The sequence below is a fragment of the Zonotrichia leucophrys genome, chromosome 2 (genome assembly GCF_028769735.1).
Source record: "Zonotrichia leucophrys gambelii isolate GWCS_2022_RI chromosome 2, RI_Zleu_2.0, whole genome shotgun sequence".
Classification (NCBI taxonomy): domain Eukaryota; kingdom Metazoa; phylum Chordata; class Aves; order Passeriformes; family Passerellidae; genus Zonotrichia; species Zonotrichia leucophrys.
The window spans coordinates 42,796,883-42,821,628 of NC_088171.1; the positions used below are offsets into that span (position 1 = coordinate 42,796,883).

Below are 24,746 nucleotides of genomic sequence, written 5' to 3' on the forward strand. Positions count from 1 at the left end.
CACAAACTTGGGCCACTCTCACTTTCCTGAAATCTTATTCCCTGTTCTGAGGAATCTTATTCCCTGTTAAAATCCAAGAGAACTTTACAAGGAGGGTAGGCAGCCAAATTTCAGGCATGTTGGGGGAGTCTGCAGTTAGCACAGTTCACAGCACAGACATTTAAACCTCTTTTGGTAAATACGTCAGCAGAAGCAAAAGGGTTAAAAATCATTTAAAGTCACTAAAATATGGAGCCACACAATAGCCAAAAGCTATAGAAATGGAAGATCACAGAAAAGACACTTTCAGAATATAAAAGCTGGCAAGAAAATATTGAATTTCAGGTCTACTAAATAAAATATCTTCTAAAGGTTTTTGTCTTAAAGAGATTGCTGAGCTCATAATCAATCAGTCTGGCTACTTAGACACAGCACCCCATCAGAGGATTTAGCAAAAATGAAGTACTAAATTATTCAGCACTTAAGCAATTGTGTAAGGAATATGTAGCTGAATAGAACAAACTGCAAAACAAGATTATTTCCCCATTACATCAGTATATACTTTAGTTTTAACAGGGCTTTCCAGGGAAGTATTTAGATATTTTTCCCATGCACAGAATTGAGATCCCAGCTTTTAATCTTGCATTTTAAAGTCAAATTACTGTAGTATTTATATGCATTTGAAAAGGATCACTGCTCTCTCAAATTTTAAAATTAACATTTTTACTATATTTACAGCTATGTTTTCTCTTTCTCAGTTAGGCTACCTTTCTATAAAAAATACCCAACGAAACTTCCTGCCCTTCTCTATTACAAATTTGCACCATGTTAAGCTTGTAAAAAAATAATAGGAAAGTCTCATTTTTGTGTACATGTACTACATACATATCATACATGAGTATGTCCAAGGAGTCACAGAGATAACATTTTTCAGACAAGAATTTTCAAAAAGACAACTGGAAATTACTGGAATTAAGTGTAAAAACCTACAATTAAGTTTTCTCAGAAAGGTTTTTCAAGCTGTCATGTACACAAACCAGATGAGATTTACATTTTTCCATGAAGAGTTTTGATGAATTTTGGATATGCTTTGATGCATCAGCTCTAATCTTCTGGAAGACTTTCCCTTTTTAAGTCTTTCTTCAGATTCATTATCAACCTTTTGAATGTCTTACAAAACATGAATACAAACCTGCTAGTGCTGGAGACTGTATCCCAGCTGTTAATACCCATAAGAACAATGACAAAATGGGCACTATTGCATGCAATTTCATGCAATTTTCATACACAGCTGTTAAAACACAGGCAGGAGTTCTGTAACACCGGAATTCACAAAGAACTGATACTGTAAAATGTTACACCAACACCTGACAAAATGGAAAATGTTGCTTGCCAGTGCCTGCAACTCAAGGTCACAGCATTAAACAGCATCAAAACAACTTGTTAAGGTGATAAATTTTGTCTCAAGCCCCCATCTCTTTTATTTTAGCATTGGATTTCCTTCTGGCAGCTGCACTAAAACACTAAACCACGCTGAGAGGCTGAATGACACGATCTGGGCATCACAGTTTATTGACTCATGATGGATAACCAACACACATTTCAATTCTTTGATCAGTGGTAGGGTTTCTTACTTACCTTTCAAATGTATGCTGCAAATTTCTAAACAGTAGAAAACCTCAAATCTAAGCCAAACAATAATGATTAAAACAGCAAGACATCAACTCCACCTAATTTAATATTAGGATTTGTTTTTAAAGAGGATGCTTCATGAAACTTCATACCAAACGTTTTCAGCTATTTGTCACAGAGCAAGCAGGAGTGTTGTACTGGATAAAACTACAGTAGATGTCAGTACTCATTCAAATATATTTCCAGAGTTGTGAAAGCACTGTCTGTTGAACAGAATTTGAGGTGTTCTGCACTATTTAAAAACACAAAGAGTTTCAATTCATCATCTGTTTCCATGCTGCCATAGTGACAAAAGATTTTCAGAGTTCTAACTCCTTTTTTCCCCCTGCCATATATAAAATGTAATTCTGACAGATTTAACCCATATACATTTACCTAAATGGATAATTCTGTTACTTTGGTGATGGTCTTCAAAATAAATCAAACATGACCAAATAAACACCTACAATACACACCTTTTTTCCCCTGCTGTTTTCTAAGTATGTTAAAGAATGTAAAGAGGTCCATATGTTTGTAAAGGCAACTTGATCATTCAGCAGCAAAACCAACTTACAGAAAGTGCACTATAAAAAACCAGTTACACACAGACCTTACACTGCTGAATTACTGACCTACACTCACCCTTCATTTTTATATTGCTAAACTTATGAGCAGTTTTAGAGATTTCATACTGCATCTCCTTCAGACCTCAGGGAAAAAAAAAAAAAAACAACAGAAGAGGGAAGGCACACCCCCATGGCATGTGAGACAACCATCCCATTGGTTCCAGGACTGGAACTCTGATTTATTAGACCCAAGACCCCAGCCTAGGGGAACCATCAGGAAAGCAAGCTGCCATGCTACCCTTTGAGGGCTGACACATTCTGCCAGAGGATTTTGGCTATTTTCCCTTAGAGAGAATAGTGAGAATCTTCAGATGCATCCCAGATTAGAAGTGTTTCACAGCAACTGCTTCACTGCTTCTACACTTAAGCTCAGTCCCATTCCCCTTTGTCAAGCTTTGCCTTCTCCAACCCCCATTCCACATCAGGGTCCCCATTACTTGTAGAAACATCCCATGCTCTATTTCATAAAGGCCCTTTACATCTTCCTCTCCAGCCAGTTCCATTTGTCCATTCTGTGTTGCATGGAGAAGGCGCAGTCACTGCTTTCAGTGACATTAGTGTCAGTTCTCACAGGATGGCCTCAGGCTCTTGTTTGCATCCACTCACCTTCCTTGGACCTTTTATTATCTCCTCTACAGTCAAACTGGACAGCTGCTTCTTCCCTCAAGCTCTGTAAGGAGTCATTCAACTCAAGCAGAAAAACCCCCACTAGTACAGTCTTATTCCCAGAGACACCCAACTTTCCAAGAGCTGAATGAGGGAATTATTGCTGGGTACAGCTGATGGCACTGGCTCACTTGCTAAGCACAGGTGGGACACAGAGCAGCAGCAGTGCTAGATGGACTGAGGGAGGGCATGTGCCATGGAAGCTAACTACTTGGAAGAAACTGTCAATTGATCTTCAAAACCTCTCCAGGCCTTGCCAGTAAATCCCCTGGATTGAAGGCCTTGAGGAAGTCACAGCTTCTGTCCTGACATTTTAGAACAGATATTTCTGAGATCACAGTGGGGGTTTTTACTTTAAGTTTGACATCTTAATAAACAACTTGATACTGAGCCTTCTAACAGGAGAAAACGGAGAACCACACCAATTTCCCAGCTCAATAGAAGTAAAAATACAAGGCAAGTAAGCATTTGACGATTCCTTTTCTTTTTGCCAGTTATGGTAAATTCAAATCCAGAAATGTTAAGCAGTTGACCTTTCTCAAATGATATTTTGCTAAGTAGTAATCCAAATACCAAAATGCATCTTGGCATGTATTACAATGAAAAAGTGTTGACATGCATTCACACTTTATTTCATTTTTTTTTTCAAGGAATAAAAAGTACCAGTAAGCATCCACGCGTTTGCCATACTGCAAACTCCTTGTTCTTACTGACTTGTACTTACTCTTGCAGACAATCCCACACAAATCAGTGCTTCCTTCCCTTAGATATCACATTAAACTACTCAGGGTTTAAGTGTTGTGTATGGGATTTGCAATCTGTTATAGTGTAAGTAAAGAGGATTGTTGGTATTTATGGAGCAAATGCCGGAAAACAAAAAGAGAACGACATCTGCCTTAAGGTAACCACAGACAGTAAAACTGGCATGTTTTGGAATTCTAAGGCAATGACGTTGGACCAGCATGTGAAATTCTGCTGTAGACTCCAAGTTAATGTACTGCTGTCTTCTGCAAAGGAGAACTATTCCAATGTTTTTTCCCCTTGTTTTTTTCTAATTCAGTGATAGGTAGCAATATGAAATGCCAGCATTGCCACCAGATAACTTCTGTATTTCTGTATTCAATGAACCCCTTAAGATGGCATGTAATGCCTGGCTGGAGGAGCACACTCTTTATTTAAGATGATTTATCTGGCGATATTAATGTACATTAAAGATACACATGACCATTTTTGCAGACTTGAAATTTAATGTATTTTCAGAATTCACTACAAAAACGGGTTTCACAACTGTAACCATACACTGGGACTTCTACAGTAGTATGAATAATGTACAGATGTCTTTCCCAGGACTACCAATACTGCGCATTGTGCAAATTGTCTGGAACTGCAATCCTTCCTCAGCAGCAGTTGGAAGAAAATTTGTGAGCTGAATACTGATATCAAAATACAGATTTAAATAATTTACTCTTAAAAACATTCATATTTATAACCTCTTACAGAAAATAAAACAATTCATCTGATTATCAGATACATCCCTCAGTTTTTCCAGTTCCAAGGTATACACAGGTCTCCATCCTGCAGCACAGAGTAGAAATGCGAAATGCAAAGGTGCATGCCTTCTAGGTAGGGTAAAGATTCCTCCAGCAGCCTCTTACAACAATCTATCATCTGTGCACTGGAAACACTGGGCTCCTTATACAGCCGGTCCAAAGAAAATCTTTCTGTGGAAATGTTGATCAGCTCCTTCTCTGTAAGTATCATCCTAGCAAATGGAGACAACACACAGTGACAAACTTACAACTGCATCTCTTAAAACCCCTGCCTTAAAAGAAGCATTTCAATATATACTGAACATATTAAAACAAGAAATACGTAGATTAAATGCATGCAAACAAAGGTATCCATTCATATACAGATATGGTGGGGCTGAGATTTTTGTGGCCCATGACTATCAAAGAAGTCAGAGTGAACATTCTTCCATGACTATGGGCACCATATGCCCATGGACTACATTTCAAAGCCCATGCCCTGACATCTTTTTGCTCATTAAGTAACTGGGAAAAACACAAAAACAAAAATCCCACGAGGCTCCATTTTTAATGTAAGGAATGAAAATACTTAAATAACATTGAAAGCTTAGGTTTTAAGCATAAAATCATGTTGATAATTACCCTGTCTTAATTAAACCAGTACTCTGTATGTCATCAAAACCAACAACTGATGGGTACAGTAAACTGATGCATATTAAGTGTGTTAGTAACTTTCCAGTTGCAGAACCTTGTTGATGTGTTTGGACCCAATGATCTTAAAAGTCTTTTCCAACTAAATGATTCTATGAATTTTGAATCCAGATCTTGCAGATGATTTTTTCCTTCACCTCAGAGAAATAAGACACCACATGCAAACTCAAACTATTCAGAAAGAAAGTTAATGTGTAGATTTAATTAAGGCACTGGAGCTGTGACTGATCAACTGACGAAGAGACAAGTTCAGGTTCAGCCAGCCCCACCAGCTTGGGCACTGTGCCACACGAACACAGCTGCACTTCCAAGCCAGCCTGGCTGCAGACACAGCTCCATTGCTGCCCTAGAGCACAGACCCTGCGCTAGACAAGGGAGGAGCTCCAGAGCAGCAGCACCAATGGGATGTGAATCAGCCCAAGGCAAGCACAGACACAGCGACTGACACCATTTACCTCACACGAAAATGCTACTGTAGGGCCTTGCCACTACTCCCCAGAGCTCAGGATGGGACCTCTCTGTGCTTGCACGGCACTGAGCTCTGCCCACTGTGGCAGTGAGAAATAAGTTGAGCCAGCGACTTAACCCAGGGCCTGCCTGTCCTCTCTACGGACCATTTCCACTCCACCTTCCTGAGTGCATTCCCAAATACCAAGGCACCAAGCTTTCCAGTTCTGTGAAATCTTAGGCTCCCTTGAAGGAAATCCAGTCAGCTGAAGAACTGCAGGTTTGTTTTCTGTCACTTCCACAGGGAGGCCTGTACCTTTATCACCACACAAACCTGATACTTTAAAGAAGCACGGGAAGGAGAATCCTGCATTACTACAAGACTGACATTATCCACACAGATACCAGAACTTTCTAAAGCAGCAGTGTTTGGATTTCCTTGTGCATAGAATTACAGCCACTCTATACTGTTTACTGCATGCAAAACATTCAAATCCACGTGCAAAGTACAGCCAGTACATCTCAAAGTATTTTCCTTTATCACAGGGCCTTTTTAACCACCACACGACGCCTAGGAAAATCAGAAGGACATGAGTAAGTCCAAGGAAGCATTAAGTGGAAAAGGAGTTTCCAGCTTCGATAAAAGACAAGTAAGAGGAAATGTGACACAGCTACAAAACAAAAGCAGAGGTGATACAGAATGACTGTTTTGTATTTCCTATCACACAAGAACAAAAGAACAACAAATGACATCATCAGGCTGTGGGTATATGAATCACGGAACACCTCCACCCTCTTTCATATACACATGCCATATGGGATTCAAATATGAAGTTTGCTGCCACTGGATATTTGGAACCATAAAATGCAAATCGGGTCAAAAAGGAGTAAGATAATTAAGAGGGGAAAAAATAAAGTCTACTGATTGCTATTAACACGAGACAATGTTTCCACCTTCACGTACTTTCTCAAGAGCAGTCAGACACAAAGTGGGAAGGAGTATGGAGTAAAAAACCCATCACATTTTTTGCCCCATGCATAAAGCCTCTCCATAAGCTAATGGATGATGGGGACAGATATTGTGGCCCAGTATAGCTGTTTACTATTTCATACAAACCAGCATCAGCCAGCACACAAGATATGCATCTTGGCTCTTACAATCTTGCAACACAGCTGCTTTTACTCTGAGGGCACAGTTTTCCTGGATTGGTGTCTTTATGAAGTGCGGAAAGGCGAGGTTTTTTGGAGAGTTACCCAGATGCAAATGCATATATTTGCTACAACATCCCTCCCAAAATCTACAGACAATACTTTCCCAGCTGTCACATGTGGACAGTTACATAGAGAGCTATTCAGTAGTTACAATTTATATGGCAAAAATTTAGCTTCCAAGCTGGAGTAGGGTTGTGGAAAAATTCCAACAAATCATGTTTACTGAAGTCCACCTGCAAAACATATCTTTACAAGTAATGAAGTCTTAACAGAGGTAAAATCATAGAGCCTTCAGGAAGACTCATGCCTAAAGTAATTTCACAAGAACGTATCTGGATCTATACATCATGTATACCAATGACAGTGTGACAGGTCAACAACTCATTAAAAGCTTTCCAAAGCAGAAAAAAAGACTTGCAGTAACAAGTCCTAAAGGAGAAGTACCACCCACTCACCTGTAACAGTACTTTATTTAAAAACCCCAGTAGCTCTACTTCATCCTCAGGGACACGTACAAGGTACAAGGTCAAGAACCAAACTCACAGTTCTGATGGATATTACAGATCATGGCCCTAATATTAAGTATGGTGCTGTGACTCCCTATCACAATCACTCTCATCATCTGTGAGAGAGTACCCACAAAGTGTTTCTCTCATCATTCTTTCCTAATTTTCTTTTCTTTGCCTTGTTAGGTACTAATTAATATTTTTCTCAACTGCCTGATCAACAACTAGAAATAATGATTCTCTAGCTGGTCTCAGTTATTTTGAGTTTGGATTTCACTGCCTTTTTGTCACATTTTAATTAACATTAATAAAAATTGTTCCTTTATTTATTCATTAATAAGGTGTTTTCCACCTTTTCTTTGAGGACATAATTGTAAAAACAATTATACAATTTTGTCTTGTAGGCAAAGATATTTTACTTCTGAATGATGTACAATTGTCTCTACAAAGGTGAAAGAGGGTGTTTTCCAATAACTCTTTGCATTCACTAATGCTGTAATTCTTTACTTGGTAAAGCTGATGGGTTAAGTTCTATTTTAGAAACAAAAGGGTTTTTTTCAGCAAAAGAATATGAATACATTTTTAAAAATTCTCCCCCTTCTTCAAATAAAAAACAAGACATGCAAAGATTTTAAAGAGCTAAGTGTATCAAGTCACATGAACACTTACTCCTCCTTTCTTTTCAAATTCTCTCTTGCTTCCTGTGCTTTGGCAAAAATAAACCATTGAAGAGCTGCTGGATCACAGATTGTTGGGATCACAAAGTGTCCAAGTTCATGTAGGCTTGGTGCATATCTGTCACTAATGAAACACAATGGAAGTAAAGAACAAGGTATAATTTTTTAATGCAGCTATTTATATAAATTACATTCAGAAAAAAAATCTAGAGATACAAGAATATAAGTTAATCACAATCAGAATAATTGGTAAAAAGCTATCAAGTTCGGTTCATGAGAATGGAGAAATATAGTCGGTTATGCTTTTTTAAAATGACATTTCAAAAGGAGCTGACAATAATACTGAAAAAATATAAACACCATCATGACAGCCCAAACTTTTGATTTAACACTCTAAACTAGACAGAATTGAGTCCAACTTGAATAAAACTAAGCATGATATTCTTCAATCTGATTCCTTCTTAACCCAAAAAATGCACTTAAAACCTTCAGAACAAAAAGACTTTGACACAATGAAAATCTGAGATTATATTGCTTTTCTTCTTAGTGAGAGCACTAAGCGGTGTAACAAAAAAAGGAAAAGAGTAAAAGCTCTAAAAGAAATCAACCTTCCTTGCCAACACTTACCTTTCCAGAATCATTTGCAAGCCTCGCAGACTGCGAGGATGAAAAGGTAATCTGCTGTCACGTAGTTTATTATAGAAAGAGTTCAGAGTCTCAAAGTACTCTTCTAGAGTCAACAGAGGCTGCAGTTCTTCAATGTATATTACTTGGATGCCTCCCAGAAGTTGGCTTATCCGATCCTCCAAAAGCAGCAGCCTTTTTTGAAGCTTATAATAATTTGGCAGTCTCTCAAAAATCTGCGCATACACATGAATGAACATTTTCTACGTTACAGAGCTTAAAAGTTAATTTTAATAAATTAAAAAAGTAACAAGAAACCATGAAAGAGACACTTAACAATGCAAACATGGAACCAGAGGGGAAAAAAAATTACAATCAACGAATACCATAGGTGAGAAATATTAAGTATATATGTTTTGGGACAAGATATAATCCAACAAGCTCTTAAGTATTTTCTGTATTTATAACATAAAGGTACCAAAAGGACATAAAAACATGGATGAATATCTTCTATATATTCAAAAATTAATAGTCTCAGATAAAAAAAAATATATATATAATCTGATGCCTATATAAAACATTTATCACCACAGTTATAGTGGTAGAGCTATTCCTCATACAGTAGTCACTACTTGCCATCTACCCTGTTGATATTATTTTAAAGTAGCTTTTCATATAAAAAAGAAAAAGCTGCTGCCACAACAAGTCAAGGGATTTCAGACCTATCTCTTTAGAAACTCAGGAGAACAGTAGAATAGACAGTAGATAGTTCTGATAGTAGAGTCAGAACAGCTTTTGGCACAATAAAATTTGGTTCAGCATTTGCATTTGTTACAGAGAAAACCAGCAAAAATCCTTTAAATATTGTAGCTCTGACCAAGCATCCTAGAGACTGACTTGGACAGTACTCTACTGCTTCCTTCTTCTAGCAATTAGTAACAAAAATTAATAGCACTTAGAACTGCTTTCTAAAATGAGGTAGAATTGGACAAATATGCTCTCTAGAAATTGACCCACCAACCTCATCAAGATTTTCACTGACTTTCTTTGTAACATTTCACATAATCTTCACTGCATTTCAAAATAAAAAGCCTCTGATTTCAGGTTCAAATATATACAACTCTTTTGTCTTCCCAAGCAAATACCATCACTACAACTAACAACACACATTGTTCCATCTGCATGTCATTTTGTGTGGCCTTATGATGCCTTTGGAAAAACCTGCAGCAAAGGTTAGAGAGATGAAGCATTTATCTTTTCAAGAAGTCAGTGTTTATTTTAGTATAATCAGGACACTTTATTGCAATGACTATCAACACTCTCAAATCTCAGAGTGTTTTCTATTAAATTCTGGTTTCTCAGTTTAAGTTCTTAGCAAATTGTTCACACTAACAAGCCATGGTTTGTTTCCTCCCCTCAGTGAAACATATATAGGGAAAAATTCAAAGCACCACCAAAAAAAGAAGATCAAGTGTTAACTTTTCATATTATTCACTGAATGGAATACAGAAAAGAATATTCTGATATTCTAACAGGGTGAAATTTCCAACTATGAAATTCCACCAATAATCCCCTTTATGAATAAATATTTTTGATAGAATTATCAGTAATGTTTCAGTAACTAAGATTAAAGAAAAATTCCTCAAGTGACATGTTTATATTGCAACATATTTAGTTTTTGGTCCTTTGCATACAATGCTATCATTTAGGATGTCAGAAAGCTTATCAACTCTGAACTTTACACAAGCAGCAGCAGAATTGACATAGTCCCTAAAGATAAAATTCTGCAACCTCCACATTAGCTGCCTAAAAGAACAAAATAGAGCAACACGGTTGGTTAGAGTCATTGACTGAAATTATCAGTTCACAACTCCCATTAAATCTCATATTTATAAAAGATTGGAATAAAATCCATTAGCTCTTCATGGCAATGAGCTCTTTATGATCACAAAGCATTCTGCCAGGACTCAGAATGCACAGACTGGAACAGTGCATAACAAATTAGTTTACTTTATCTCTAATCAGAAGTAGTACTGACTTACTAATGAAAGCAAAGATCTAGCAAAGACTGTTTTTAGTAACAGCACACACAGGATTAAATCTCAAATGCAGTGTACACCATTATGCTAAATGCATTAGCCAAGTGTTTGCTTTAAAACACTCATTGGTTATCTGCACCTATTAATATTTTTTGTTTATAGTTTAAAAAAGGCTGTCACAACAAGGGGCATTTTCATTTGATTTGGAATCTTCTTACTTTGGTCCAGTGATGGTGAACATCCATGGTCCCCAGCATTATGTGACCTGCTGCACTCATACCCGAGCGGTCAGTAAATACCACCGTGCGTCCTAGAGATTGAACAAAGCTCTTTACTCATTTGGCTTACTACAACCATTCCTACAATTACTGAAGGCTTAACCAGGCTGCTAACACATCACAAGAAATGTATTTCTGCAGCACAAATGCAAGTGAGTAGGTGCTTCTGTTATTCTTCAAATTTTGAAAGGTTCCTGGAAAGTCCAGTTTAGGAATTTTTTTCATACAAACCTGACCCAGCATTTGCCTCCTCTCTGTTTCAACTTGATAGACTTTTATTTAATTGGGCTTTTTTCTTATGACTGTTTTTAAAATATGAGAAAATCTCATCAGAGAGGATATTCAAAGAATCTGTATAAGTCATGTATAAAGTAGGAAATGCACACTATATATTTGAAGTATATGCAAATTAAAAGTTGGTCAAATAATTATGAATAAGCGCATTCAACTCTATTTTCGAATTCTCAGCAACATGCAAGCTGTAAGAAACACTTGTACATTATGTTTTCATTCTTTTTTAAAACAGAGACAACATAAAGGGCTACTTCTAGGTGAATTTTTAGGGGGATAAATCAGTTTTGAGTGTATGTTTTTTTAACAAAGATCTTCAAGATCTTCAAAGATCTTTAAGAATTCTTTAGGGTAAAAAGCACAGGCAACTATTTATCAAAACAAGCTTCCATAAGTCTTCAGTGTGATGTATCAATCTACAAGACAAGGCTTAAGTAGAAGCCCTTGCTCTTAGAAATCAGTGTTCTGAAATCCCAAAGAAAGAGCAACACTGACTGCAAGGCATCTAATCCATCCTTGTACCCTAAGGCCACATCAACTGTACTTGTATAGTTACTGATAGGTATTTATCCAGTGTGTTACTACATGTCTTCAAAAATGGAGACTACATCAGGTTCACAAGACAGACTTCTGTAATGCTTTCTATCTTTAGCATGCTCAGGAAAAGAAACTAATCTGAAATCTGATACAATTTAAAACTACTACTCATTGTCCTTCCCACTCTGTCTTTTGGCAAAGGATTAGGTGAACCCTCAAATGAAAGCCACTCAAAACTGGGTATCTGCAGACAGGCATAAAATGTGGAATTACAATTAGAGGAAACAGCTACTGCCACAGGTCAAACAGCTGTATGAGAAGAATGGTAGGTCAGGTTTACAGAATATTTTAGTTTTTCCTGAGAAAATACCGAATTTAATATAGCTATTTTATGGAACTCATGAGAAAAGAAAGCAAGTAGCATTTTAAGGTATTCTAGCAAATCATCGCTAGGGTTAGAGACGTACTCACATTTTTGACTTGAATATACCATGGGCAACAATCTACTGCTAACTCAATCCTTTGAGAGCTTCAGCTTAGATTTTTTACTTTCATTGCTAATATTAAGCCTAGTGCCGTCAACAGACTCCACTTGCATTTATTAAGAAGTAAACTAGAAGCTGAGTGCAGTCAATCAATTCTAAGGGAAGGTCACTTGAAAAAATACCCAGTAGCTTTAAAGGTAAGTTCTCACCAGCTTTTCTGTAAGCCTGACAAGTTTGTTTTTGCAGTTATCAAAAGAATCATTTGTAAAAAGAACTAGAGCTCCCTTGTCACAGGGGACCCATGCTCATTTTTGAATCAATACTAGATTAGGATATATGAAACAAGCAACAGAAATACCTTTAACATTCTCTAATATTTCAGGTCGCTGTTGGACCAAGCGACCCAGACTGTGCAGCTGGCTACAGCGGTGAGCAATGCCCCAGCTTCTCTGCCACCTAAATAAAATGGAATTGAAAGCATTTAATCCTCAAGATTATTTTAAAAAAGTCACAGAAGTTGAGATGCAGCTCAAAGCCTCATAACACAAGCAAAATAGCACCTCAACAGAAATAAAAGCAAAGGCTACCCAAAAGCTGTCCATGTCATATGTTATTTGAACTGATAAAAAGCCTAAATAAAATTCCAGTGTTTCTTAAAGTGAGTCCCAAAAAAAAAAAAACCAAAGAAAACCAACACCAGGAAAAATAAATATAAAACCAGGTAGACAGAACTCATAAATCTCTCCCCCAGAAAGAAGGGGGTTAGTAAGAGAACAGCACCAGACAACCCAGTATTTGGTTTGGTCATGGACCATGCAGTTTGTTTGGACAATGTGTAATGTTTGTCCAGAGGAGCAAATACAGTATGTAAGGACATTGTCTTCTTTTCTTTTTTTTTTTTTTTTTTTGGTTCCTAGCCCAAAACATTACCACGATTCCAATGGAAAGTTGCTATTATTAATATTTTATATTATTAAGTATTATTCATATTTTATAGTAGAGTAATTTTTGTTAAACCATACAAGAGCCAGGTGTTAACTTGCTGGCTTCAATACACATAGTTTTGACATTTTTTTATCACAAACCGATGAGACTGATAGCTAAGCAAATTTCAAAAAGCATCTAAACTGTGAAGTCCCAGTGTATTGGAAAAATACACCTTTTTACAGACTATTAATTGATGGAAAACTGTCTCAAAGTGGAAAATTCCCATTCCTTTATTGTACTGTGTTTGTCTGGAATTTATTTTCTTCATAATACTCATATTTTATATTTTATTAATAGTGATCATAACACACCAATATTTTGGCTATTGTGCAGTGCTGGCACAGCGTCCAGGTCTTTACTTTTTCCTCCCACTCTGCCCCCCAGCATCAGGATGCAGGCTGGGGTGGACAAGGTGCTGGGAGGGGACACAGCCAGGCTGGGTGACTCCCACTAACCAAAGGGATATTCCAGACCATATATCATGTTCAACAGTAAATGCTGATGGAAAGAAGGAAGGGGAACCTTTATGGCTGTGGTGTTTGTCTCCTCAAGCAGGCATTACACATGCTGAACCCCAACTGCCCAGAAGTGGCTGAACACCTGCCCATCAATGGGTAACACAGAATTAATTTCTCCTTTTGCTTTGCTTGAACTCAGTTTTGCTTCATTTCAGCTATTAAACTTCTACCTTAATCCACAAATTTTCTTGCTTGTGCTCTTCCTATTCTCTTCCTCCTTCCATTGGGGGTGTATGAATGAACAAGTGGTTGTGTGGGTACTCAGCTGCTGGCTGGGATCACTCACAACATCTCATTTAGGAAAACCTAACTGGCAAAACCTCACTCTTTGGTTTGCAGAGAATGGCACTATGCCACAGCACTTGTGAGGCAATTTAATGAAATACAAGTAATTCAAACAATTATTTACTGTTACCTAGCAATATCACTTTGCTTTCAGCAGCATCAGACTGGAGCAGAAAAAGGTGGCCATTTCTTCATCTGTCCTAAACTTATACATGCAATAATGCCAGTGACCCAGCTATTTTTCAGATCTCTGTGAACACTAGCACAAGGCTCCAGAACCACAGGTCATAGTGCCCTATTAAGATACTGACTTGTCAGATTTCCAACACTCACATTCTTTTCTGAATTAAAACAATGTGTAACTCATGGAAGATAAATAACTCTTCATGGAACACAATAATTTTAATGTATTTTAGAAGTACAAATTATTTAAGAAAATTAATATAGGCCATGAATAAAATCAAACCTATGAGTTTAATACTGAAGACTGTTCCAGAATGTTAAAAACCCTCACCACAGAACAGTTACAGAGCATTACAAAATTGTGTTCAAAAAACCTGGCTTCAGCTTAAAGGAAACCAGGGTCTTTTGCAGGGTGAAAGTACAAAAGCATGATTTTAGAAGCTTCAACTCTCTCTTTCCTGGTTAAAAAAGTAGCACATAACAGACTAGCCCTTGAAATAATCCCCCAGATTTTATTTTTCCATTTGTGAATACCTTCACTGCCACTTTCCCCACCCTGAATATCTCACTTCACAATATTCTCACTCAAATGCACAAAAATGAAAAAAGGATTGCAAATTATTTTCTGGAAGTATTCTGAAGAATCAAGACCTCCAACTGTACTCAGATCTTTCAAACAAAGAAATCTCCTCCTCTGGAGAGTGAGAAACTAAACACTAAAAGAAAGAACATTTTCATTAAGCATTCACAGGATGTCATTATGTACTATGTGCAAAGCTGCACTTCACTGCTGGTCTAGTTAACTTTGTAGATAGCAACTTGATTTCAGGAAATGCAATTTTAACCAGCAAAACATTCAAACTAACACATACACACCAGTTCTATTTCTGTGTTTGTCTCAACTGGAGCCTACATTTTCAGTTAGAAATAGGAGGTCTCTCAGAGGAGATTGTAACAGGAAACTTTTGATCCAGTAGAACACTTCTAGAAATTTACTCAGTGCAGTAACACTTCTTCATATATGAAATATAGCTGTTTTGCTGAAATAAGCTTTTAAAGTTCATAGCAGAGTATTAGACAACACTTCCTTGCTTTGACTGTCTTAATCCAAGTTCAACTGATCTAATTAATTACCTGATATCTGAGAGCTGGAGTTCATGAGAAAGTTCAATTTTTAAACGTTCTAATTCTTTTCTAAGCGGCAAACTCTTTTTCAGCTTTTTTACTGCAGTTGCTGCATTATCATCTAGCCAGGACCTGAAAGAGGAGGAAAAATACTCAACAGTAGAAGCATGCTGCTGTATGATTTATCATGTAAACAGTACAAGTAACTCAATTCTTACTGACAATATGTTTCAAGCCAAATTATCGGGTAAAGGGATTTTTTAAAAATACAGGATAGAAGATGAAATTGCTAAATGCTTCACCTTAAGATATCTACAAAGGAAACCCTGGCACTTAATATCTTTGGAGAGACCTAAGAAATCTAATAATCAAAATCACTGACAGTGTTCAAACTGTAACACTTGGATGTTTGTTTAAAAGGCAAAAAACAACAGATCACTGTGACTTCAGGGGACACCTTCAGAACTCTGATTTAATTTAAGGAGTTTCCACATATGTGCCTTTAAAAAACCTGAAACAATCCCACACACACCAAAACCTAACAGAAAACCCCAAAGTGATCATAGCAGACTATCAAATATGGGAGGTAGTACTAAAGGGCTAGGTTAGGTAACTTTTAAAGAGCTGACATGAACATAGATTAAACAGGTCAAAGTTTTATAGTTTTTTTGCCAATAATCACAACCAGGCAAACACGACTCTTTGAGTACATCTAAAATTTCAGCAGGTAATTTTGTTTCTAGGAAAAGGTTACTATTTAAGAGATTTAGCCTTTTTCATAGTATAAACTAATTTTCATACTCTTAACTTTTGCAAACAAATAGTTGCATTCTCATTTGTATTTGAAAAAAATTCAAATTCAAGTAAAAAGGGAGGCCTGATGCCAGCTGTCTGTGTATTAAAACAAGACTGTTAATACGTAACTGTCTGTGGCACTCCTTGTAAATGTGTAAAAATAAGTAAAAATATTCTCTAGCATGTTAAATCTCAGTTAAATACTTTATAATTGTGTATTTTAGAGTAGTTTTATTTGTGAGTTGGTATGCAGGACAAGGGGCATACTTTGCTCTGAAGATCCTTCCAGCATAGTTCTGCATTCATTTCAAATGGGACTTAAATCTCATTGTTACAAAAGTTTTTCAAGGCCCCAAAATGTCAATGTGTCAGAAAATGAGCATGTACAAATTTTTTTAAACTACCAACTTTACTACAAAACATGCTACATGTAATACAAGTTCAGCATTTATAACTACACTGTTATATTCAAGTTTTTCTGCTGAACAACAAATGAGAAGCACAACACTAAGATATAGTGTTAACATGCATATTAAAACCTTTTAACCCTAGTTTTCATGTATTATCTTCCACCCTCAACAGAATGGGATAATGAAATAGGAACCCTGAAGTTAACAGCCATACAGGTTTGTGTTACAGAAGTCCTATAAGAAGTAAGGAGCTATTTGGAGCAGTGGGGCCCCTGTCTCTTTTTGAACTGCCACCAATATTTCATAAATCTGAAAAACTAGATCAACCATAACTAGATTGACCAAACATGACTGCTGGGCAAAGAGACCAGAATGCTTCAGCTTTGCTGGCACTGTAGTTATTCCAGGAGCTCATCTGAACTCTAATTATAACAAGCATGGCAAAATTACATGTTGGACAATAAGGTTTTGTATTGTTCAGAATGTTTATTGCCTACCTTTAAAAAACTCAGCATTAGAATAAGACCAATTTAGGTTTCAAAATTTCAGTTCAATGAAAGCATTACATACAGTAAAGTTGTTTCCACTCTCTGGGCTTGCTCTAGTTCCTCCTCAGGATCCTTGAATCCAGTAAATGAATAATAAGTCTTATCCCATTTGATAGGTCTGTTCACCGTGCTTTTTGCTTCCTTGTGGGACTGACAGTTCCCATTCAAACTCTGAACATGCTCTGTAGATAGACTGCAGGAGTTGAGAATATCTAGTACTGTGCTCAGGAGATCCCTAGTATGTAATGTAAAACTGACCGCTCGAAACCCTGTAAAAAACAAGTATTATTGAATTAAAATTATTTTAAATGCATTCCCATTTATTTCCTCTTACAGAAGAAGCTAGGCAAGGCACAGGTAGTTGAAAATTGTGATGATACTGTTATTTCAATACTCTGCAAAATTCACATGCAGCTTAACTATGTCCCATCACTTAGCTACTGGGCCTAATTTCCCTAATTAGAAAGTAAGCTTTTGACTCAAGAGCAGAAGACAGGTTCCAGTTCAAATGTTATGTTAAGGAGACCAGACATAACCCTACTACCTTCTTGAAAAACAGCAAGATTTTATTTTCTAGCATGAGGGTGCCACACAATTTGCTCAAGTGTTTTGACTGTCAGGATACAGAATGCAAAACTCTTCTGTTAGGTAAGGCATATTGGTACTGGAGACAAAATGTAGAATAAAATTAATCAAAAGCAATAATCCAAATTTGGCAATATTTATTGTAGTCACAAAGATAAGTTACAATGAAGTAAATTAAAACTTCAGATATCATAGAGCTTCTTAGAGAGTAAGTTCCTACTGATTCTACAAGTGTCCTGACACTGTGTACTACATATAACTGCCATGAGGACAAGGACCCAACTGTTGCTCCAGTTAAACATGGCAATGGAATTAAAATCAGAAATATGATCATTTACATCCACCTTTTTTACTTCCTTATACTGTAACTTGACCTCAGGGCTGTAATGTCTCATTCTTTCAAGGCTTTTTAAAGCTTAAGATGTTTAATTACTTGGGATGGTCCCACCTGCCTGATCTAATACAGATTTTCATGGTTTGACAGGATTTTATTCAGTTGAAAAGTCATTACAGCTGCACAGGGCTAAGCAATGGTCTGAAGGAATTTAAAAACAGGAAGATACATTCTACACGATATAAAAGCACCTGAAGCACTGAAGGACTCCTGAACATTAGAAGAGTTTGGTTCTCTTTCTCTTACATAAAAAGTAAGCTGAGTTGGCTTAAAGGAACGAAATCCTGGTTTCTGTAGGTTCTCCAAGTAGCCATTTAGCCTCTTCAGAGAGTTTTCATTTACTTCCTGTTTTAAAACAAAACCAAACAAAAATTACAGATTATTAATTTGGGCATTTTTCATCTAAACCTTTTTAATCTTTTATGCAGAATTAGGTTTCACAAAATGTCAGTTGCTTTTAACAAGTACTAATATGGTTCATATTCTCAGCATTTATAATCACCTTGCACGAATAAATTTGTATGGTGAACATACTTGCATATTTGTGTACATTCCAAAACCCACTGGCTTTCAAGCTTAAAGAAATCAATTGATTCAAATAAAATGCACAGCATTTCAAAGCATTTAAATTCGCCTGGAAGGACTCAGTACTTTCTTCATAACAATTAGAAAATATGATTAATAAAAAAGGCACTTTCAAGGGACCTATCCCTGCTAAAAATTAAGAAAGTGCATCTTTTTGTTCTCTGGTACCAACCATAATTAATTCTATCGTTACTTTTCTCTCTCTGACGCAGGAAAACTAGAAAATTTCCATCCTGGATACATGAAATATTTACAAAGAAAGCATACTGAAGTATTTTACCCTCTCTTTGGGATGCTGGCCAAAGAAATCTGGATGTACAGCAAAATAGAAAGGTCTGAGAGCATTGATGGCATCAGCGACTGACAAAGTTCTTGACTGAAGAATGCAGTGCAGCAATATCTTGTCCAGACACAACCTAACAAAGCAGTAAAATGTTTATGTATGATGTTACCAATCAAGTGACAAACTCATACAATTGCACTAAAATGTGATAGAATGGAGTAAACATTTCTAGTTGCAAGTATAATAATTTAAAACTGGAGAATTGAAATTAGGAGTCTGAATTCTGGATCTTTCCCCTTGGGATTAACAAAGAGTGTTTTGACAGTGCCAATCCCATGGGTTTGAGGAATGGTGGATGCTAATGGTTGAGTAAGACCATGTAAATAAGTACAGAAACTTTTCTCTACTTTCTCAAATATGCCTCAAATAAAAATTCCGAGTCAAGTAGTTCAAACTGGAAATACTACTTTTAGTGCTATTTTTTGGTAGACATTGAAGCTGCTCCAAAAAGCCAACCTTTACATACCTCTGAACCTCCAAGGTAAAAAGCCAAACCCAGTATTTTTCAAGCAGTGCCAAAAGAATATGAAATTTTTCCCAGGACTAATAATCACAACTCAGTGAAAAAAAGTTCTGCATTAGTTTCTGAGCTCTATACTTGTGTCTATTAAAAAAAAATACCTACTTTCCTGAACATACTCTTTTATAGAAAACATCAAGTAAAAAGACAATACTTTTTGCACTTTCATCTTCATTGAATTACAAGAAACCAGGACTAAAAGAAATTTAATGGTAGGAGAAAAAGATTGGTTTACCTAAGATCAGAAGGAAAAGTTAAGTTGAAGAAGTTCTAGGAGTTCAGAGAGTTCAAATTACAGAATGCCTGCAATTATGTAGAAATTAAACAACAGTTCTGTAATGAGCACATTTGTGTTACAGAAGACTGAAATGGAAAGAAAAATCCCCAAAATATCCTGCCATAGCTCAAAGGTAATATGCACGTTTAGCAAACTAGGAAGCAAGAGAGTATACATAAAAGCAGCAAGAAAATGTGAATTGGGAGATATACAATAGGTTTCTCCTTCAGCTGATTTCACAAGCTACAAATTGATCAGGGCAATTCTGGTGATTAACACTCAGTTTGCAATCAGAAGGGCAGGCTCTGCTCTGTCAATGCAGTTTCACTCCTCACAGTATCACTCAAACTGCAACCCCCAAAAAGGAAAATATATGATAGATTACAGACAAAGCTGCTTCCAACTCACATAAAACTAATAACTTTTTTAGTAATAGTTAGCAGGACTGTTTTACAGAGATCTATTTATCCAGCATCCTAGATCAAATAATCATCCTGGACACAAGACACATGAGACTTTGCCAACTGCTATCATTAATTTAAAAAAAAATATTAAAATCCCCAAATTTGTACTCAGACAATAAGCAGAATGCTTTATTTTGGAAAATAATAAGCGATAATATTTGAGTTGTCAAGCAGAAGCAGTGACCCTTACTTTACCTTTTTTTCTGTCAACCTTCCCAGCTCTTCAATTAGAAACATGAAAGCAGTGAAGACTAATTTTTTTCTGCCTAAGAGGTAGGCAAATATTTAATTAGCAAATCTTAAAAGTCAGCTTGCTGAAAAATAGAGGTTATTGTAGAAAAGTGGGACAAAAACCTCATGATGTAAGAAAGCTGATGGAATTTCAAATCTGCTATGACTAAAAAACAATTTTCATGCATGTAGATGAAATGTAAGATTAAAAAAAAGCTAAAATATATCACTGGCAAACACTTCTACCTCCTTGTTGGCTTCATCTCAGAGACTCTAACACTAAAACTAGTCATCACTACAGCCCAAGATTCTACTCAAAACAGCAGGAGATAGTGAAGTACCACAGCAATATAATATTATTAGGGAGAATGAAAGCTCTTAATGACAAAATCATGCCACAGTTGCCCAGTGAGGCAGGAAAAACATCTCTACTAGACGAGGCAAGACAGGCAGCAAAACACTCTGGATAAAAGTCCACTTGGTCATATGCTTTACCAGTTTGGATCTGGAAGCACCAAAATAATTGTCTTGCTGAGAAAAAAAATAGTGATTTTTTTTTTCTCTTTTTTCAGGTAGCAAGTGGACACAAAACAGTAAAAGGAAAAAAAATATTTGCAGCAAAGGAAAACAGTAAATGAATCAGTTACCCTTCTGATTGCAGCTGACTGACATGCAAGAAATTCACATCCTCCTAGACCAAGGTGCTAGGAAGAAGAGTAGCTCAGTTCTCTGTTCACCATTTCCCACATCCACTCTCAAGCTACCCTGCATGATGTTTCCAATAGTCCAGAAAGAAAGTTCAACATAGCTGGAAACCATTAATCATACTTCTGAGTTTATTAATCATGAAGTTCCATCTGTTATTCTAGATGAAAAATGGCCAAGTATGGCTAACTTTAGTTCCCTTGTTTTGTATCTAAACAACACTGTCATGCTAGAAGGAAGGCTTAGGATTCCAGCCAAAAGTCTATTTTCAACTTGCTTAAAAGAGAAATGCTCAAAGGCCAAAATTAGTCTGCGTGACAGAAGGAAGAATTCATTCACTGAAGGTGAAAGACAGAACTCCGAGGCATCTTTCAGCTGGAGTGACAGAGTAAGTGAATTAAAATGGATTTAGAGGGAGAAAATGTAAGAAAGGTGTTTATGGCCTCACTCACAAGGAGCAAAGATTGTTCCAAGAGCTTCATTTAGATCTGAAGTGCAGAGAAAGGCTTCGTATCAAAATCAAGGTCACAGCCACTTTGAGGGCAGCGCCTCTGCTTCACGAAAGACATGAAACACAATCTCTACTAGAACACATTATGCAATCATACTCCAAGCCTGATTTAATTTATTGGTTTCATAATTCCCTTCAACTTCCTTTTTCTTCACATCTCTCCAAAGTTCAACTCTTTGGCGTATAGCTTTGGCACTGAAAAGCTCTGTTAAATTAAGTTCATAGTTACAGATGTATTCACACAATTTGAAGCACTGAGCTTTAATAACTCAATAATGCAGTAATATGTTGGATATCATATTCATATTTCTCATAATTAAGCCATTTTAGAACCCTTGTTTTGTTGAGAGCCTTTTTAATGTCTCACTTGAGGACAGGCATATGGCTTTGGAGGATTTTCAACTGTGGATGCTCTGCTGAAAGCTCCAAGCTGTAAAGATGAGAATATCAAAGAAATAAGCATGAAACAAAAGTACCAAACCAGTTTCACAAATATGCAAGTCATAAGCAAACACTGAAACATATGCTAAAGGTAAATTAGGTCAGTAACATGCCATACCTTCTCACGGTTCTCAAGCAGCAAAACATTTCAGCAACTTATTGGTTGAGCCAAATTTCAGCCATCCACTAACTCACTTAAAAAAAAAAGGAGAAAATAAAAAAAAAAGCTTTTAGAAATGGACATGGTATTTCCTCCTGTTACTTGCCAATGCACTTTCTAAATTTTGGGTGATAACTTCTAAAGTCACAATAGGTAATACAAAATTGAGCAAGCACATATATTACCTAAAGCTTCTTGTAAGAATGCTTTCAGGTTCCTCTACTAACAGTGAGTCTTGCCAATATTATCAGTTGTTACAGTATCTTGATTTGAGAATGAACATTTAAAGGCACTCCAGTTAGGGAAAATGACCTTCTCAGAATTTAAAAAGCAAACAAATAGAAACTTTCTTTAAGCACTAACACAAGTAAACTTTTACTAAGTCCTACACCCTAACAAATAATAATACCTTAAAACACAAGTGCCAATTACTTTATGGGAGGGTAATATAAAACCAGAGGGAAAATCACTGTCATACAGCCTGGGATTCTTAATCAAATGTTTGCTGACATTTATAAAAATGAATCAGCAATTCTTAACCAGTAACTTAGGCAATTCTTACCAATAACTTATGCACTAGGCAACTGTAGGCTAGAGTTTGCCAACAGCAGGCAAACCACTTGGCACGTCAGAGTGCAAATGTACACCTAATTATTAGGGATTATGTGGTAAACTCCCTATTGGCAATGTTTTCAAGCTTTTTTTTTTTTTTTAAATACACTTTGCACTTATCAAAATAACATGCCTGCAATATATGCCGTTTTAAAGAACCCGAGATGAACAGCCATCAGAGAAACATCATCTGTGTTCCAATACAGAATGACACTTCCTATGCCTACTTTGTAAAACACTGGAAGTTTCAGAAGTGCATATTACTAATACCAATATACTTAATGAAGAACCTAATTTTTCACTAGAGGCACATAGTGGGAGGCAAAAAATACACTGAGCTAAAATATCCCCAAAACATTTGGTAATTTTTGTCTTCTGATTTTCAGATAGGTAGGCAAAACAGTATCCGTGTATTTTCACTGTCTGTAACAAGAGTCCTAATCATAAATTAAATACATTAACAAGCTCTCTAGTCATAAAACGGTTTTCCTTCACTGTAATTTCAGCTTCAGGCATCTGGGCAGAGGATGGAAAAAACTCAACAATCTCACTTAATCCGTGGTGACGCTTTATATAACCAGACAAAAGCATCATTGTTTCTTGCTTTAAACGCTCTATTAACAGCTTGGAAATTGGTACACGGCTTAGCTGAAAAACAAAACCTCCTGGGTTAGGCTAAGCTTCACCTGCACCCCATCTTAAAGACAAATCCAGTGAAACACAACGAAATGTGAATTATGTCGCAGAAGGCTGAGGCACCCCGACGTGTGTCACATCGCTGGCAGCCCCGCTCAGCCCGCTGCTGTCTGTCTCAGGTGTTTACCTACACTTGAGGCAGCACGGAGACAACAGCGCGAAAAGCAACAAGATGACAGCGCTCAGAAAATCAGCTGCGGTGAACGTGACTCGCTCACTGCCTGGAAGGGAATCAGCTGCGGCGCTCCGAGCACTAATAATTTAAAGCACCGAAAACAGAGCCCTGTTACAATTCGCGTTAAGATCTGCTAAAGGCAAGGTCTTCCCAGAGGGCGGCAGAGCGGACCGCGATCCGTCTCTCGGGCCTTTCGCTGCCTCAGGAACAAGACGCGGGATAAGGAGCGGCCGATGCCGGGCCGGGCCGGGCCGAGCTCAGCCCAGAGTCGGGGCCGCGCGTGCCCGCGCGCACGTACCGCCGCCGGCCCCCACCCCACCGGCGGTCACCGAGCGACGCGGCCCGGCCCGGCTTCAAAGCAGACACCCCCCACACACCGCCCAGGCACGGCCTCGCACCGTCCTCCGGCCGCCGTCCGAGCGGACCCCCCGCACAGGTGGGCGGTGGGCCGCGCTGCCTTCGCTCATGCCCTCCCCTCGCGGAGAGGCGCGCCGAGGGCCCCCGCCCGGCCCCGCTTACCGCCGAGGCCGGACGGCGACCGCCGGGGCTCGGCCCCATCGCCCCCGCCGACGGCCCCGGAGGGGGCGGGGCCGGGGGATTCCCGCCGGGGGCGGGGCCGGCGCGCGCCTGCGCTCCCGCCCCCTGGCGGCTCCTCCGCTGAGCGGCCGCTGAGGGCGGGCGGGGCTCCCCTCGCCCCCCGCCCGGGCCCCGCCCCCAGGGCCGGGCGCGCGCCCCGCAGGCCCCGCCCCTCAGGGGCGCCTGAGGGAAGCGACCCCTTGCCTCTGCTGAGGCTGCTGCGCCCGCCAGTCCGGCTACGCCTGCAGCGGGTCCTCACGGATACAGAAAATACGGGATAACCCGATACGGGAAAACCTCGAGAAAAGGAATGCCTGCCCTTTTGCTCAGGGGATGGGAGCA

The 24,746-nt window shown here is 38.0% G+C and overlaps 1 protein-coding gene across 6 annotated transcripts; it reads right to left on the reverse strand.

The window, feature by feature from the left end:
- Nucleotides 1-4,030: 4,030 nt before the first annotated feature.
- TCAIM (T cell activation inhibitor, mitochondrial) lies at nt 4,031-24,481 on the reverse strand. 6 transcript variants are annotated; one of them, XM_064704724.1, is made up of 13 exons: nt 24,348-24,431; nt 23,781-23,906; nt 22,304-22,379; nt 22,112-22,174; nt 18,974-19,109; nt 18,300-18,453; nt 17,152-17,398; nt 15,386-15,508; nt 12,637-12,734; nt 10,906-10,997; nt 8,652-8,884; nt 8,017-8,148; nt 4,031-4,704 (listed from the first exon to the last, which is right to left on the reverse strand). In XM_064704724.1, exons 3-13 carry the CDS (start codon nt 22,330-22,332, stop codon nt 4,479-4,481), a joined length of 1,533 nt encoding a protein of 510 aa, XP_064560794.1. In that variant the 5' UTR covers nt 22,333-22,379; nt 23,781-23,906; nt 24,348-24,431; the 3' UTR covers nt 4,031-4,478. The 6 variants fall into 6 exon arrangements, with proteins under 6 accessions (XP_064560794.1, XP_064560791.1, XP_064560792.1 ...); XM_064704721.1 differs by lacking the exon at nt 23,781-23,906 and having other exon boundaries at nt 24,348-24,481; XM_064704722.1 differs by lacking the exon at nt 23,781-23,906 and having other exon boundaries at nt 24,227-24,367.
- Nucleotides 24,482-24,746: the final 265 nt, after the last annotated feature.